Source organism: Anguilla anguilla, chromosome 2, assembly GCF_013347855.1.
Source record: "Anguilla anguilla isolate fAngAng1 chromosome 2, fAngAng1.pri, whole genome shotgun sequence".
Taxonomy (NCBI): Eukaryota; Metazoa; Chordata; class Actinopteri; order Anguilliformes; family Anguillidae; genus Anguilla; species Anguilla anguilla.
In genome coordinates this window covers 14,265,177-14,279,731 of record NC_049202.1, presented here as the reverse complement: position 1 = coordinate 14,279,731, position 14,555 = coordinate 14,265,177, and the positions used below count along the sequence as shown (strand labels likewise).

General features: G+C 38.3%; 1 protein-coding gene across 1 annotated transcript; it reads right to left on the bottom strand.

Annotated features, from left to right (window-relative positions):
- Nucleotides 1–1,329: 1,329 nt before the first annotated feature.
- On the bottom strand, nucleotides 1,330–4,232 carry LOC118221377 (homeobox protein HMX3-like). Its single transcript, XM_035406402.1, has 3 exons — nucleotides 4,144–4,232; nucleotides 3,522–3,854; nucleotides 1,330–3,026 (listed from the first exon to the last, which is right to left on the bottom strand). The coding sequence occupies exons 2-3, from the start codon at nucleotides 3,808–3,810 to the stop codon at nucleotides 2,416–2,418; spliced, it is 900 nt and encodes a 299-aa protein (XP_035262293.1). The 5' UTR covers nucleotides 3,811–3,854; nucleotides 4,144–4,232; the 3' UTR covers nucleotides 1,330–2,415.
- Between the last annotated feature and the right edge of the window lie 10,323 nt (nucleotides 4,233–14,555).

Below are 14,555 nucleotides of genomic sequence, written 5' to 3'. Positions count from 1 at the left end.
CTCTGAACAACATTGTCTTCGGCAAGTCAGTGAAACACAGTTGTCTTGAATGGTCAGTCAAGTCGGTGTAGCGTAAATGAACATCTCCACAATACAGTTATCAGTGTTGAGCTCGTATGTATGCTACATCATACCATTTAGCAGACGCCGTTAGTGAGAGCGTCTGATTTTACATTCATTCCATTTCTACAGCTGGATGTTTTACTGTAGCATTTTAGGCTACCTTCCTCAATGGTGCAACGACAGCGCCCCAGTTGGGAACCCACAGCCTCTGCGTAAGTTTCCAGTGCACTGAATTGCATTACCGCTCTGACATGTAGGATTCTAACATGGATACATACACTCTATCAGAGGAGAATGTTCAACACTAGTGTTGATATACATTGTAGTTCATTGTAAAGTTCAGGTTAATTTGTCAATGCAGTATGTCTAAGTAATGTGACATCACTCACGACTATTATCGACAGGCTCTTGTGCATGATAATAATAATCTGGACCTTCATTTACTGTGTCAACTTTGACGAAGAGAAATATTGTTATGAAAACCTTAACATGTTAATGATATTGTTTCTCATGAGTCACTCTACCATAAAATAAGTGGAACATTATTTGACTAAGAATAAATACGGGATAAATGCAACGCTAAATTCAAGTCTAATGAAAAATAAAATTAAAAGTAATGTAAATTCAAGTAATACAAAACTACTTGTAAACGATAAAAGGGAATTGCAACTTCAATTAAATGAGGAGTGAATGTGGCTAGATTCTGCCAAGGATAATGAACGCAATATGCCCTTTCTGGTGTTTTGTATTGGTAGGTATGTAATCTACCCGATATGTCTGCGAATGGACAAAAACTTAGGCGAATTAGAATTAAAACTAATAATAATAAAAATAAAAATAATACTAATAATAATAATAATAATAATGAAGAAGAATAAGAACAATAATAATAATAACCATCATCGTCGTCCTCATCATCATCATCACAGCGTTCTTTCCTCCTTTCCTGCATGGTCCACTGTCAACGCACCTGTTGTATTTCGATCAATTAGGCTAGGTCTTATTAATTGTAAATGTTCGCTCGTCGTGTTTGTGCAAAGATGAGGCCTAACACCAAACGGTACACTTTTGAAATAAATATTGTGATTAGATTCCTCTGGCAGGCCTACCTTATATGCTACCGTTTCCACACTCTAAATAACGCCTGAATAGCAACTAGCGAATATAGGCTAATACACTTGAATATCTACACATGGTATGTCCAGAGAATGTCAGTCACTTGCATACCAAACATCGTAAGTTGCTTTAAAGTAGGCATACACTGGGTAAGTAATTTTCAGTTTATTTCACATCTTAATTCAGCATTACAATATAAAAAGAAGTTTTTATCCTATACAAGTGGGGCCCAACATCTGACTCTTCTCCTTAGATTGCCTGTAGGCTATATTATATACATTGAACGTGTACACCATTATTAACAGATCACAAAGTAAATTTGAGACCAAGTAATTATTGTGATCAAGTAAATTCCAAATCCCAATAAAACTAAAGACATTCAGTCCGTTAACACGATAGGCTACATATAATTTATACAATTGAGACATACAAAAAAATGATTGTCACCGGTTAAAGCGCTTGATCTGGAATAGAAAAAGAATTACGTCAGTGCTTTTTTGTTCCGTTTCTGTAATCCGTTTCCGAATCGACCTCGAATAATGTTTTCTTTTTTTGTGGGGTACTAGAACACAATTCACCGCTGACTGCTGTACAGCGTGTTAACGAAGCCGACAGTATTGCACAAGTATCAGAGTAACAACGAGTATCAATTCTATCTGTCCTCATAAACAAACCATCGTTCACATTTATACAAAACACCGAAGCACGTTATAGCTACATGGTTTGTGTCGTTTAAAATCGACTGGTAATCCATCAAAATTATTTATCTACAGTGCTTACAAATAAGGTATATTGAAATAATTTACTGCGATGGAATAAAATGTCTTCCTGGATCAGTTTTATGAATGATTTTGATGAACCAATGTAAATTAAATGACTATATAAAAGGATAAATAGCCCTCCAATTAATAACTTAACTGTTCATGTATGGGTCTTTCTATTGTCTTTCTGTGAAACATTTGCTGAAGTAAGGGTGGCTCATATTATCATTATTATTATTATTATTATTAAGAAGAAGAAGAAGAAGGGGGGAAAGAAAAAGAAGAATGTATTTTGAATTGCACAAATGATTTCACACATTAAAAATACTGAGAATACAGTTGTTCCCTGTAAAAATGCAAGCCATTCTGTTTTCTGTTTTTTTTTTTTTTTTCTTACAAAAATAATAATTGTAATATTAATTACAGCCGAAGTAATTACGAATAAATTACATCTTGAATGGTAAAACAGTGTTGCTCAAACTGGTCTCAGCAGCGGCACGGAGGTCACTATGGGGTGTGAGTAATATACCGGGTGGGGAAAGGTGAGGAGCGACTGACTGACTGGCACGTTGCCCGTAGAGTTCCCTGTCTCTGAGGCTGAGTTCTCGTGGTACAGAATGGGCACTCTCACAATCCTCTGCGCTGCCGCGTGACTCAGGTTGGCGGCCTCCAACTCTGCGGCCAGTTGCCTCTTCCACTTATTTCTTCTGTTTTGGAACCAAATCTTAACTTGAGTTTCTGTGAGATGTAAAGAAGCCGCCAGACCTGCCCTTTCCGAACTACTCAGGTAGCGTTTCATATCAAAGGTCGATTCCAGTTGAAACACCTGACTCCTGGAAAAGACTGTGCGTGTTTTCTTTTTCCGGCACGGTTTTTTATCCGGGCTGTCCTCCCTTTTCTTCCAGTCATCTACCTCGTCCTCTTTCTTTGCTTCTTCTGAATCGCTCTCTTCCAGCACGACTTCATCTGCGCTTTTACTGCCGTCATCCTCTTTGGCATCTGGGTCGGATTTGAGCACAAGATCTGGCGAATCTCTGTCTGTACCCGAAGCTGGCGAAGAGTCCCTCACACTAGCCTTCTCCACGGCTAGAATGGAAATATAATTTTTGTTAAACGTCGACAACTAAAATTGTGTTTACATATTTGATCCTCCCTCCCGTGCCATATAAAACCATAGAACAGTATTTTCTTTTTTGGAAATTATTTAGAATTTCCTCGCGAATTTCATTAATGCAACACGATTGAGAGTATGAATTATCTGCGAATTATACTTAATTAGCACGTAAATAAAATAAGGTATTCAGCAGATTAACTCATACTCTTGTAGAAATTGGGAACAAATTTAAATAATCTCTTCAGCCTAACAGTTAAATAGCATACAATTATGTGTCCGCGATAGGCTATGAACGCAATAATTTCGTACAGAATGAATAAATCTATGCAAATATCCTGTAGTTAAACTGGCATTCATCATTTCTAAAAGCATCCTCTCAGGAATATACATGACATAAAAGTTTGTTTATGCCGTGCGATCATTTTCAAAAGTGTAGGAGAACAAAGTGGATAATATATAGATCTCACCTGCTGTCCTGTGTATATGGCCGGACGAACCCAGGGTGTAGGGGTACCACCATGCTGAGGCTCGTTCCAAGTAATGCGCCGGCAAAGCAAACCTCTGGGTCGGTATGTCAAAACGAGGAAAGCTCAGGTCCCCTACTTGGGTGAGTGAAAAACCTCCTTCTAAAACTCCTTTTGCGGAAGCAAGGAGAGGTTTAGGTTTCGACGGTTTGTTGTCACAGTTCAGCAAGTTCTTAATGGAAAAAGGCGAGTCCTTAGAGGGAGCACAGGTTTCTTGCTCTGTCTCTGGCATCGCTGCTGGATTGTTTCTGTCCGATAACCTCAGACCATAAATAACTGAAAGGCAAAAGAGAGCGAGACGGGTGAGTTTAAAGACGGAAATTGTTCGTTTAATTTCTCTTCCTTAAGTGAGCGTATCTTCAGTCTTCCTTCTGCGGATAATTACATAAATAACACGTGAATAAAAACATTTGAAGTAGTATTCAGTCTACATTCAGGTACAGCGAAGATCTTCAGTAGAAATGGAATTGGTGTTCACTGCGTCGGTGTGGTGCCAGATGCTAATGATGAAATAAAAATGTCATCCCAGTTAAATGCGTTGAGTACACGGCGATTGGGCACGTACCATGGCAAATGGGATTAAAGAAGAAATGGGAAAGAGAGCGAGAGTGAGAGAGAATAGGCTTGAAGCGAAGTCCACCCTCCCTAGACCCTGTGCCGTGGCTATAGGCTGCCAGCACTCGCATGTTATTGGTCTTATATAGTCCAATTAGGCAGCAAATGAGGACAACGCTATTAGTACAAAGGGATGTGGGTTTTGCTTAAGCGCCACTAGAAGCGTAGAGGCTACATATTGTTATTTAAAATCTTCAAGGTAGTTTTGAGAATAAATCTCTAGGATTAATTTCTCTTTGGTATTTTTTGACTGGTCATTATAAATACATAATTTAATTGCTGCGGGCGAAGTTAATATTCACGAGCACATTTCTCCTTAATTAAAAATAGCGAGATAACTTGACTTGAAATAAATAAATAAATAAATTACAGCATTGGAAACAAGTGGTCTCGGTACCCACAACGATGACAGTGACGCACAGAGCGCGTGAGCGTGTCTATAGCCCACAAGGACCCTGAATAGCAGTCTCCTAAGAAACATTTCAAAAATGCATCATCACAGTTCCGCATTCACAGCTCAAACATTAGCACCGAAGAATTATAATTGAATAGATGGTCTGTATTTCAACTACATTTTCTGTGTCGTTTTCCTTGAAAGAGACAGCATATTAATGTAAACAGTTTTACAGAAGCCTGTTTACTAAATGTAGGCTACCAAAGCAATATAATTCTTAAGACGTCCATCTGCAAGACGCTTATTAAAAATTGAACAGTTGCTCACGTCTTATGTTAAAAATGTTACAGATCAAATCAAATGTAGATCAAATCAAAAATAGGAAGGAAACACGCTTAATAAACCAATGAGGTTTGATTGAATTTTTCCATGGAAGCTCATTGGTTGGTAAAGCGTGTTTAATGTTATTGATCATGACAGTTGCATATTTTTAATTTGTACAATTCCTTAATAGGATGTGAAGTATCCGTAAATTGTATTTCAATTGTGGAGATCAACACATTTTTAAAATATATTACGTATGATATAGGCCAAATGGAAATGTGCCTGTTGAATCACCCTGTGTGTATAGGCTATACAATGCAATTTGCTGGTTGATTTAGCATGTTTGACCACTAATGGACGCAGCAGCTATACCTGGACAGCTTATAGCCAATAGCATACACTAGGAAATATTATAAATGCATAGCATTTATGTACATCATCATGTAAAAAGTTGTTGAAATCACATGTAATTAACATGACATAACATTAACGTGCAGTGTATTATTATTATTATTATTATTATTATTTACATGATATACATCTATTTATTTTAAGGGAAATCACTGTCCTGGTAAAAAAACAATTTTAGTGAAGAATAGTGTGGCTTTGATTCATATTATTACAAAAAATATAGTAACTATAATAAGTATACATTATTTCTGAGAAGTTTATGCAGGCTCTCCCACAGTTAGATATAGGTCGAAGACCGAGGACCATCTCATGAACCTTTTATGTAACATGAATAAATTTTGGCATGGTAAACGGGGTAATAATTTAACAGTGTTAACGTTTTATTTGATTTTAGCTGTTCATGGTGTTTATATGCTGTTCACTTATCCCATTTTCTTTAAACTGAGCACAATATTTGGTGGTGTTGTTTTGACTACAGTGATTCATTCTGGCTACCCATTGTTTTAACTCAACAACTACTTTCACCAAGTAGCAACATTCGTCCTCGTAGAATCATTGTTTTCATCTGCACATATTACTGCAGCAGTATTTTCACTTTTCAGCAGAAGTATATCTATAACTTAGAGTAGGGCTCTAAATGAAAGCAGGGTCATAAGAACAGCAAAGGTTAAATGAAATGTATTATATAAGCATCTGTACTTTTACTCCATGTCTTTTTGTGTGTACTGGTGTATTCTAATAATGATATACTATTGCTATTACTGCTACTACTACGTATACTATTACTACTACTACTACTACTACTACTATTATTATTATTATTATTATTATTATTATTATTAATATTATTATTATTATTATGTACATCCTAATTTTTTGTTATCCATCTGTCATGCTAGAGGTATTTTACTGAAACACTGCACTCTTTTAAGCTTGAAGCACTGTAATCATATACCTCCAGTCACAAAACAACAGAACGTGAATTTCTGGTGAGACAAAAATCAAGTGAGAGAGCCCCACCTGGTGTTTACCTTTGGAAAACCAGCGTTGTAACTCAATATCTGAGCAAATGTGGCGCCAGCTTCTAATGCACATGGCATAAGTAAACAAACAGAAGAATAGAAAATTAAAATACAATGATGAAATGTATTACTTTGTAACATATTTCTGTACTCCTTTTGTTCTTTTTCTCCATATTGGAATGGAATGGAAATGCTGTACCACCTCACTGCTACAATTGTGCTCAGTTCCGAAGGGTGCTAATTAGCAAGCTCTTATTCTGAAGCACATGCAGCCAGCCACATTTTTTATATTTATTTATTTAACCTTTATTTAACCAGAAAGCCTCGTTGAGATCTCTTCTTCAAGAGAGACCTGGCTAAGGTAACAGCCAGTGCATTGTCTATGTAAAACAATGGGGTACATATAACATATAAAACATACAGTAAAAATAAAATAAAATAAAATAAAATAAAAAAATCACAGATTGAATTTGGGTGTTGTAGCTTTATCACACAGGGCTTTTACGTGCTTCAATTACAGAGTTTTGTATGGTGCTTTTAAAATCAGCCATTGATATGAAACAGGCTAATTTGAGCTCCTTCTGTAGTTTGTTCCAAAAGCATGGCACATAATAGCTAAAAGCAGTTTGACTGAAAAAGCCCTGGGAACAATGAAAAGCATCATCATCTTTCCATCCAACAGCTACACGTTTGTGCAGTTCAGTCAGTCAGTCTGCAGGCATCTAAATGTCAGAGGCCATTGTAATGGCAACGAGGAGGGGAGGGCCCTACTGACTGCAACCTTTGGGGAATGTATTAGCAAATTATGCACCAACCATGGAGCTACAACCGCAGTTGGCACTGAATTTGATTAGGGATTGCGAGGCATATCACTACACCAAGAACTAGTTCTTTAGCTTGATCCACCACACTGCAGTTCCCATTTAATCTGTAAGATTGAAATGTGCTTTCCAAGCTTGAGAGCGAAGTTTCACAAAGAAACTTGTGCCACCTTGATAGCTGATTGCGTGCTGAATAAGTAATAATGTCTTCATTTAGTTATTTATGATTGTTTTTTTTTACTCTTATGCCTTTATGTTTTCATATATTATACCCAGATACCATAAATGTGAATTAAATAAACACACAAATGCTCTGACATGTAGTGACAGAAAGAACTGCTGCCAATAAGCATATTGTGATGAATGAACAACAGATAGCGATGGATAGCTTCCATGTCAATTCGTTTTATGTTGCCTTGCCATCCATCAAAAGGTAAAGGATGGCACAACTCCCTCAAGAATTCACTAAAGGGTCCTCCTTGGAGATCCCTTAAATTAGCAGTTTTGGGAAACATTGTAAAGATCTGACCCACTTAGTTAAAATAAATCATAAGAATCTCCACTGACCCTGCAGCTTGTCACTCTTGGGGGAATGGACAGCTGGAGGATCTTTAAGTTGTTTGTAAAGGACATTAAAACAGATCAGATTGAACAAACTCATGAACAGTAAAGCACAAGTAAAATTAATATGTATTATTAGAGCCATAGGAAGTTCACACTTTATGTGAAGGCAACATGTGCAGATGTTATAGATAATACTAATAGAGTAGTTCAACCCTACTCTCACCCTGTTCAGTTAGGATCAGGGTGAGAGTAGGCTTTGTTGAGATAATGTATAATTAAACCAGCCATACAATTGTTTTGCATTTGTTTTTAAGTAGATGCTGTATAATACTTACCCCCCCCGCCCCACACACACACACACACACAAATATATATATATATATATATATATATATAGAGAGAGAGAGAGAGAGAGAGGTGATCATTAGCGTTAGTGGTGATTTTCTAATCATGATGAATATACCTACAGTAGTTTAAAAGCATTTGCTAATTTGTACATTTTAAGTAGGAAGTATGCTAATTATGACATTATTAAAGAACCACAGCTATTATGATGGTTGATTGTAAATGTAACCCCTGGGGAGCTAAAGCATCACCCCATCTATTATAGCAGTGTTGAACCCAGTATGCGTGTGAGCTTGGAGTATAGGCAAAAAAGATTGCTATCACAATCTAAAACAGCCCTTTGTTGAAGCATTAAATGATGACTATATGCACAGCACTCTAACAATAGGCTATACCATGTAACCACTCAGTCCTTGCCCATCTTTCGTTGTGGTCTGAAGACTCATCTCTTCAGACTATACCTGAACTAACTAACTGTCACCACTCTGCAGGGCACTCCCAATCTGTGATCATTTTTATCACTTAAATCCCTCTACTTTGTTCCTATAGTACTTTCGTGTTACACACCTACCTCCTGTGCCACTTTCTTGTTACATGGCCCTCCATCCAGCACTTATATAGTACTTTGTATCATTATCTTGATGTTGTAGCTTTCCATGCCTCCTAATTTGACTTAGCATAGGCTTGGTCAGAGAGTAATGTTTACTGTGTGAACGGGACTTATGTGTTCATGGCTATGAATAACTGTTACAAAATGAGAATTGTACCTTATCGGACCTGTGTATTGTAGATGTTCCAATGACCTTCGGTATGCACTTATATACTTTGTATACAAGTATCTGCCAAATGAAATATAATGTATTGTAATTCAATGATATTTGTAGAAATTAGAAAACAGTCTTGCTCAACTAGAAGGAATTGCATCGCATTACTTATTAATATGGGATGTTTCGATGGCCATACATTTATTTTTCAGGTAACATTACAGTAAGGTTCCATTAGCTAACATGAGTTCATGCATTAACTAACAAGGCATTTGTTAACATGAACAAATCATTTATTTGAATTTTACCAAATCATGTACTATTCTCTTGTAGCGTTGTTTGTACATTTCTGAGGAAAGCTGTCTGCCCCAATAAATTATATAAAAAAATGCAATGCTATAAAACTGCTGTATGCATGAAAATTGCAATTTGTGAAATGTACAACCAATTTTGTTTTGGTTCCCTCTGTCCAGTCTTGTGGCTATTTGATATACTAATACATTTCTTCTCATTATTTGTGGTTAGACACAATAGGCTGGATAAATGTGACAATGAAGTACTATAACAGATGCATCAGTTTCAATACTTTAGCAGTGAGCTATAGTGTAAGTAAGTAATTTTTTTCACAGTGAATTTAGTCTTTTGTTTTGTCTGAATACAAATCATTTTTATGTATAGCAAAACCAAAAACTATACTTTTACTTACTGTAAAAAAAAATACCTTGAAAAGGCAAAAGGAGTATTATTCTTTGTGCATTATTTTATAGAATAATATCGGTCTATTTCTGTGCCTTTAAGGTCCAGCATGGGGAGATGTAATGTAGCTCGACTTTTATGTCATTTATTTCAAAGCCATGCTATTGATTATTTCACACAGAAAATGACAAATGGCACCTCAGAACAACATGGTCAGCAGGTTCTATCACAGAAATGGTGGCATTGCTCATGGTTTGTTAAAAGGCTCAGTTTAGATACATTATAGGTCTACATCCATCACCATCTAATGACTGGAATGATAAAAAATTTGAACCCAGCCCACCCCGGGCCCGTGCTATAACTTTTATTAGTAATTGCCTCGAGACGTTGCAATGGATTTTTTGTTTTGATATCTGGTTAGAGTTTCTCTCTGGCTTTCCATAAAATGGTGTGATGGTAACTTTAGATGAATACAAAGAAGAGGCATTGGGAAGAAGTGTGCGGGCAGTGTGTGATGGGAAACACAGAAGAAGCCTGTGGCTGGCATTTTGCACCGCTCAACGCTCAAGATGGCGTCATTTCAATACCGCTTTTCAACATTTAAAATCTTTATGGCCTTAGCCAAAAGCTCAGGCAAATTGCTGTAGTAATTGAATTAATATTAGCATATGTTGGGAGTCTTATAATGATAAACTGAAAAAAAAATAATAATGCTGATAACAATAATGGTGATACGGTGAACGGTAACAATAATCGCCATCATTGTCTGTATTTCCATTTTCATAATTGCCATTTTTACAGGTCAGTGATGCGTGACTGAAGGCTGTTGGTAGCTTAAGGAAAATCTCACTGTATCTACCGGCCACAGACATTAGTGATTCCAATCATTTGCAGATAATGCAGCACTATTTCATATTATATAAATTCTCCAACAGCTAGACCTGTGTAAGGGCACACAAGATGTTCACTGCTGTAGGCGTCAGAAAACATCCTCTCAGTTCTCAATCCGTCTAAAGTGGTTTATACAGAGCTGGAATTAACATGTTCAGCTGAACCAAGGGTGCAGTTAGCCTGGGAAGAAGTGAATTGCAATTAGTGTTGCATTTTCACTTTTCCATCTAATCACCTTTTGAGCCTTTTTGGCCTGCTGATGTTCACATTGTATACTGAAATTGATTTGTGAAAACACATTCAATTTGTTTTTGTTATGATAACAAGTAGCCTTGGATCAAGAGAAAATATTTATTTACATTTTTCGTTCCATTTGAAATGCCGATCATATTCATAAGCCCCGTCTTACCACTGCAACATCCTCGTGATGAATAAACGGCAAGTAGCTCATGATCAAAAACCTATTAAGTCTGAAGAAGCTGGAAACTGAAATTGTGCCTGGAAAAAATGGTCAAAGCCCTGAGAAGTGTCAGACAAGGATTAACAAAGTACCAACTGCAGAGATATGAATGCATGTGTTCACCATGCTTTAAAAATGCAGCTATTTGTAAAACATCTTTTTGCCTTGTGTAGTGTTAGTAATAGCAAAATTGTGCGCAATTTAATTTGGTTATGCAAAAAGACTGCTTACACATGTGCATGTCTTCTTTTGCATTTCATCTGCTTGGTACAGTTTATGAACTGTGTAAATACATTTGGATGCCACATCATACAGCTCTGTTTATTTTTTGATTTAAAAAAAAGCATTTTTAGTGAATGAGAATATGTGCTGCAATAATATTGGAGAAATTGGTTAATGTAGATTTGCATTCCAGATACCGTGATCGATTTGAATCTTCGGATGTCAGCTGACCCTAATGGCACTTGTGAGCTGCCATTATGGTTTAATGGCTTCTTTCTATCCACAGCGTGTAAAAAGGACCATTGAAAACCTGGAAGGTCAGGGAGGTCTCGTCTTAAATTTGCAGGGTTTAAACATCGCTCTTAACTTGTAGAGGAATTCGAGCGGCCTCTCTTTGACCCAAGTGTCCTAATTGTAATTGTCTAAGTATTGATTGCTGAAGGACAAGGGTGTCCTGAGTTATGGCGTGATTAGCAACATGCTTGCTGTTTATTCAACTATAGTGAGGCTGAAGAGGAGCGGGGACGTCTCGCTGACATTGAGAGGGTGAGAAAGTGCTGTTCGTCATGTCTCTTCAAACATCTCACCACCGGTTGATTGGTCAACCGTGCCTACGAGGCAGGAAATGGTTTTGGCAGGGAGTTTTAGATCTTATGTGATAACATGCTCTTTTAAATATTATGTTCCTTGTGTAACATATCCCAACGTTGTTGTTTTTTCCCCCCAGTGATTTCAAGGTGACCTTGAACACAGTAACCTTATTCAGGCACATTTGCACATCATTTCCATTTGAAGATCAAAACTATCTAAACGAATCCTGTTGTTGTTCTTACGATGTTGGACGCTGACAGTTGCTGGAAGTTTTCTGATTTGCAAACGTATTTCTGTCAAGGTTCCAAAAAACATACCCCCCCCCCCCATCTGTGCTCATCAAGATTCCTATAAAATACCGGAAGCTGTACAATCGGTCTACCTCTTGATTGAGTGGCCATGGGTGAGACATTGGGTGAAAGTACTGAGACATTGGGTGAATTGGGTGAAAGTACTGAGCTTTCATTAGGGGGCGCTAAATCCAGACAATGCCCCATCGCCACCAGCCATACACACACTCATGCCGATGTGCGCACATGCGTACAGGTGAAGGTGTGGGTGTGGGTGTAGATGCATGTGTGTGCATGCAAGCTGGCCCTCTACATTTCACAGCTCCATCCGTATTCTTCCTGCCTCTCTGTGTCATTACACAGTGTAATCTGGTCTGGGGAACAGAAGGGTTCTTATCAGTGTCAGGCCGGGATATAGATATGGGCTGGGTTACAAATGGCCGCATGTGCAGGCAGGAGAGCGCACCATCAATAAAGCAATTTCTGGTGTCATAACAGCTACGCTTTCCTGCAAAGCCACCTTTCAAAAACTTTTCCCTCTGCAAAGCACTGCGGCCCCGGCCATTAGAGTCTGCTGCGAGAATTTAATGGATTCCGTACAAATAATATTCTGCTGTAATGGAAAAGGTTGAAGTCGCCGAAGACAGATGAAGTCATAAACACACGTAATTGAGAATCAAAGACCGATAAATTTTAAACTGCTATTCATTTTCTCCTCTTAGATGATGATCTATGTCGCCGAGGCGACTGGGAAATGGAAGAGATTATGAGGGAAAATTATAACAATAAATTTTCTAAACATACACCTTGATTATGCTTCGATTTTTCGGGGAAGGCCCGGGGATCGCTGAAAGCTTGCGAGCTAAATGGCGCCATAAAATAGGTCCCCGGCTCCACTGGCTTTGCAACCCAGTGTGCCTGGAGGTGTGATTTTCTCCCCCTAAATGGAGGAAATGAGTTGTGTAATATATTGCAAACTCGAGCGCTGTGAGATCAGATCAGCATATCCCATCAAAGGAACAACAATCAATCAGAGTCTAGTTAACAGCTTGAAACACATAAACCAGGGCACCTAATGGCTTTCCAATTTAATAGATTGATAGACTTATCCATTCCCAGGGGATGAATTAAGAAAATCGGCTACTTTCACACATGCTGTGGCACGTCTGACAGGGGCTGTTTTGTATGTATATAGAAATAAGGGTGAAGTTCTGACAGTTGAAAGCTTGGCGAACTGAGAATTGTTATTCAGCAGGGTGAGGAAGTGTGTGGAATGTAGGATGTGTTCCTCAGATCACCAGGTCTTTCAGGGAATGTTCTGATCTGTGAAATTACTCGTAATACCAGCTTAAGGAGATTTTCATTGGGAACTTATACATTTGACCCCAGAAAGGTCCTCTGATTTTTTGGCAAAAGGAGAACTGTTGTTGTTGCAAACATCTGTGATAACAGACCTTTTAGAGCACATCTCAGCCCCAGCACAAGAGGGTGAACCGTGACCTTCACAAAACCAAGCAAAACCTACCAACCCATTCTAGCCAGGCACAGAAAATGGCTGGAGTCTCTCCTCTGTCTGCTGGACTGAACTAGAATATCAAACAATATGATAGAGGGATGTTGTATACAGGTCCATTGAGGTCAAACCTTTAGCAGCACCAGATAATGCTGCTATTTGTTCCAGAGATCCCAGCTACATAGAAGGATCTTCTGCTAACACATTTCATGTCTGATAAGTACAGTCATGGAGGATGACTGTGTCTGCAGATATTTGTTTCCTGTCAATCAGCAGTCAGTTAAGGCCTTGAGAACAAGGTGTGTGAGCGTTTTAGCCAATCAATGACTTAAATGGATCACTGGTGCTTAAAAACACCAAAAAACAGTGGACACTACAGCCCTCCGGGACTTGATTCTGTTACTTGTGTACTAGAACATGTATCTGTTCTAGTACAACTGTCAGAACCATGCCGGATACAGTCACTCCAGGAAACAGAGTACAAACAGATATGCTGCAACTGAATTAATGCATGCAAATGACTGGGAGCGGACACAATACAATGTGTTCAGTACTTGTGCTTGAGCAAGTGGGTTGGTTGAGATGGGACGCATCACCGGGAGTCTACTTGGGTGACCCTGTGATTACACCGCGTGACGCAAGGCGGAGGAGATCAGCCACAGATCACAAACATTATCGCAACTACTTGTGTGACAATTGCTGTTTTGTTTGCTCTTCATCTCCCAGTCCTCCCTCTCTTCTTCTGCTTGGTAGAGTGCGCTATTACAACATGCGATTAGTATGCATGGCTTCTTCAGCTATGGGGGTGTGCAAACATATAGCATGCTGGGGGTTGGGAAAAATTCTACCTGAAAATGGGAACCGGGGCAGGTTCTTTTCTGTCAACAGCCTGCATCAATCTCACGTCCTCATGTACAGTACATCTCATCCTCTGTTGGCAAGAGCAGCAGCATCTGCTTTGCGTATCGGTAAGCTAAAATAGGCTTTCAGTCCAGCAATTATAAATGAATCTTCAGGGTTCATTTTAATTATTATTCACCTTCACACCCCCACA

Coding starts and splice junctions, on each gene's coding strand:
- LOC118221377 (XM_035406402.1), bottom strand. CDS start 3,810: ATGCCAGAGACAGAGCAAGAAACCTGTGCTCCCTCTAAGGACTCGCCT. Junction 3,027..3,521: donor CCATATACACAGGACAGCAG/GTGAGATCTATA, acceptor TTTCCATTCTAG/CCGTGGAGAAGGCTAGTGTG.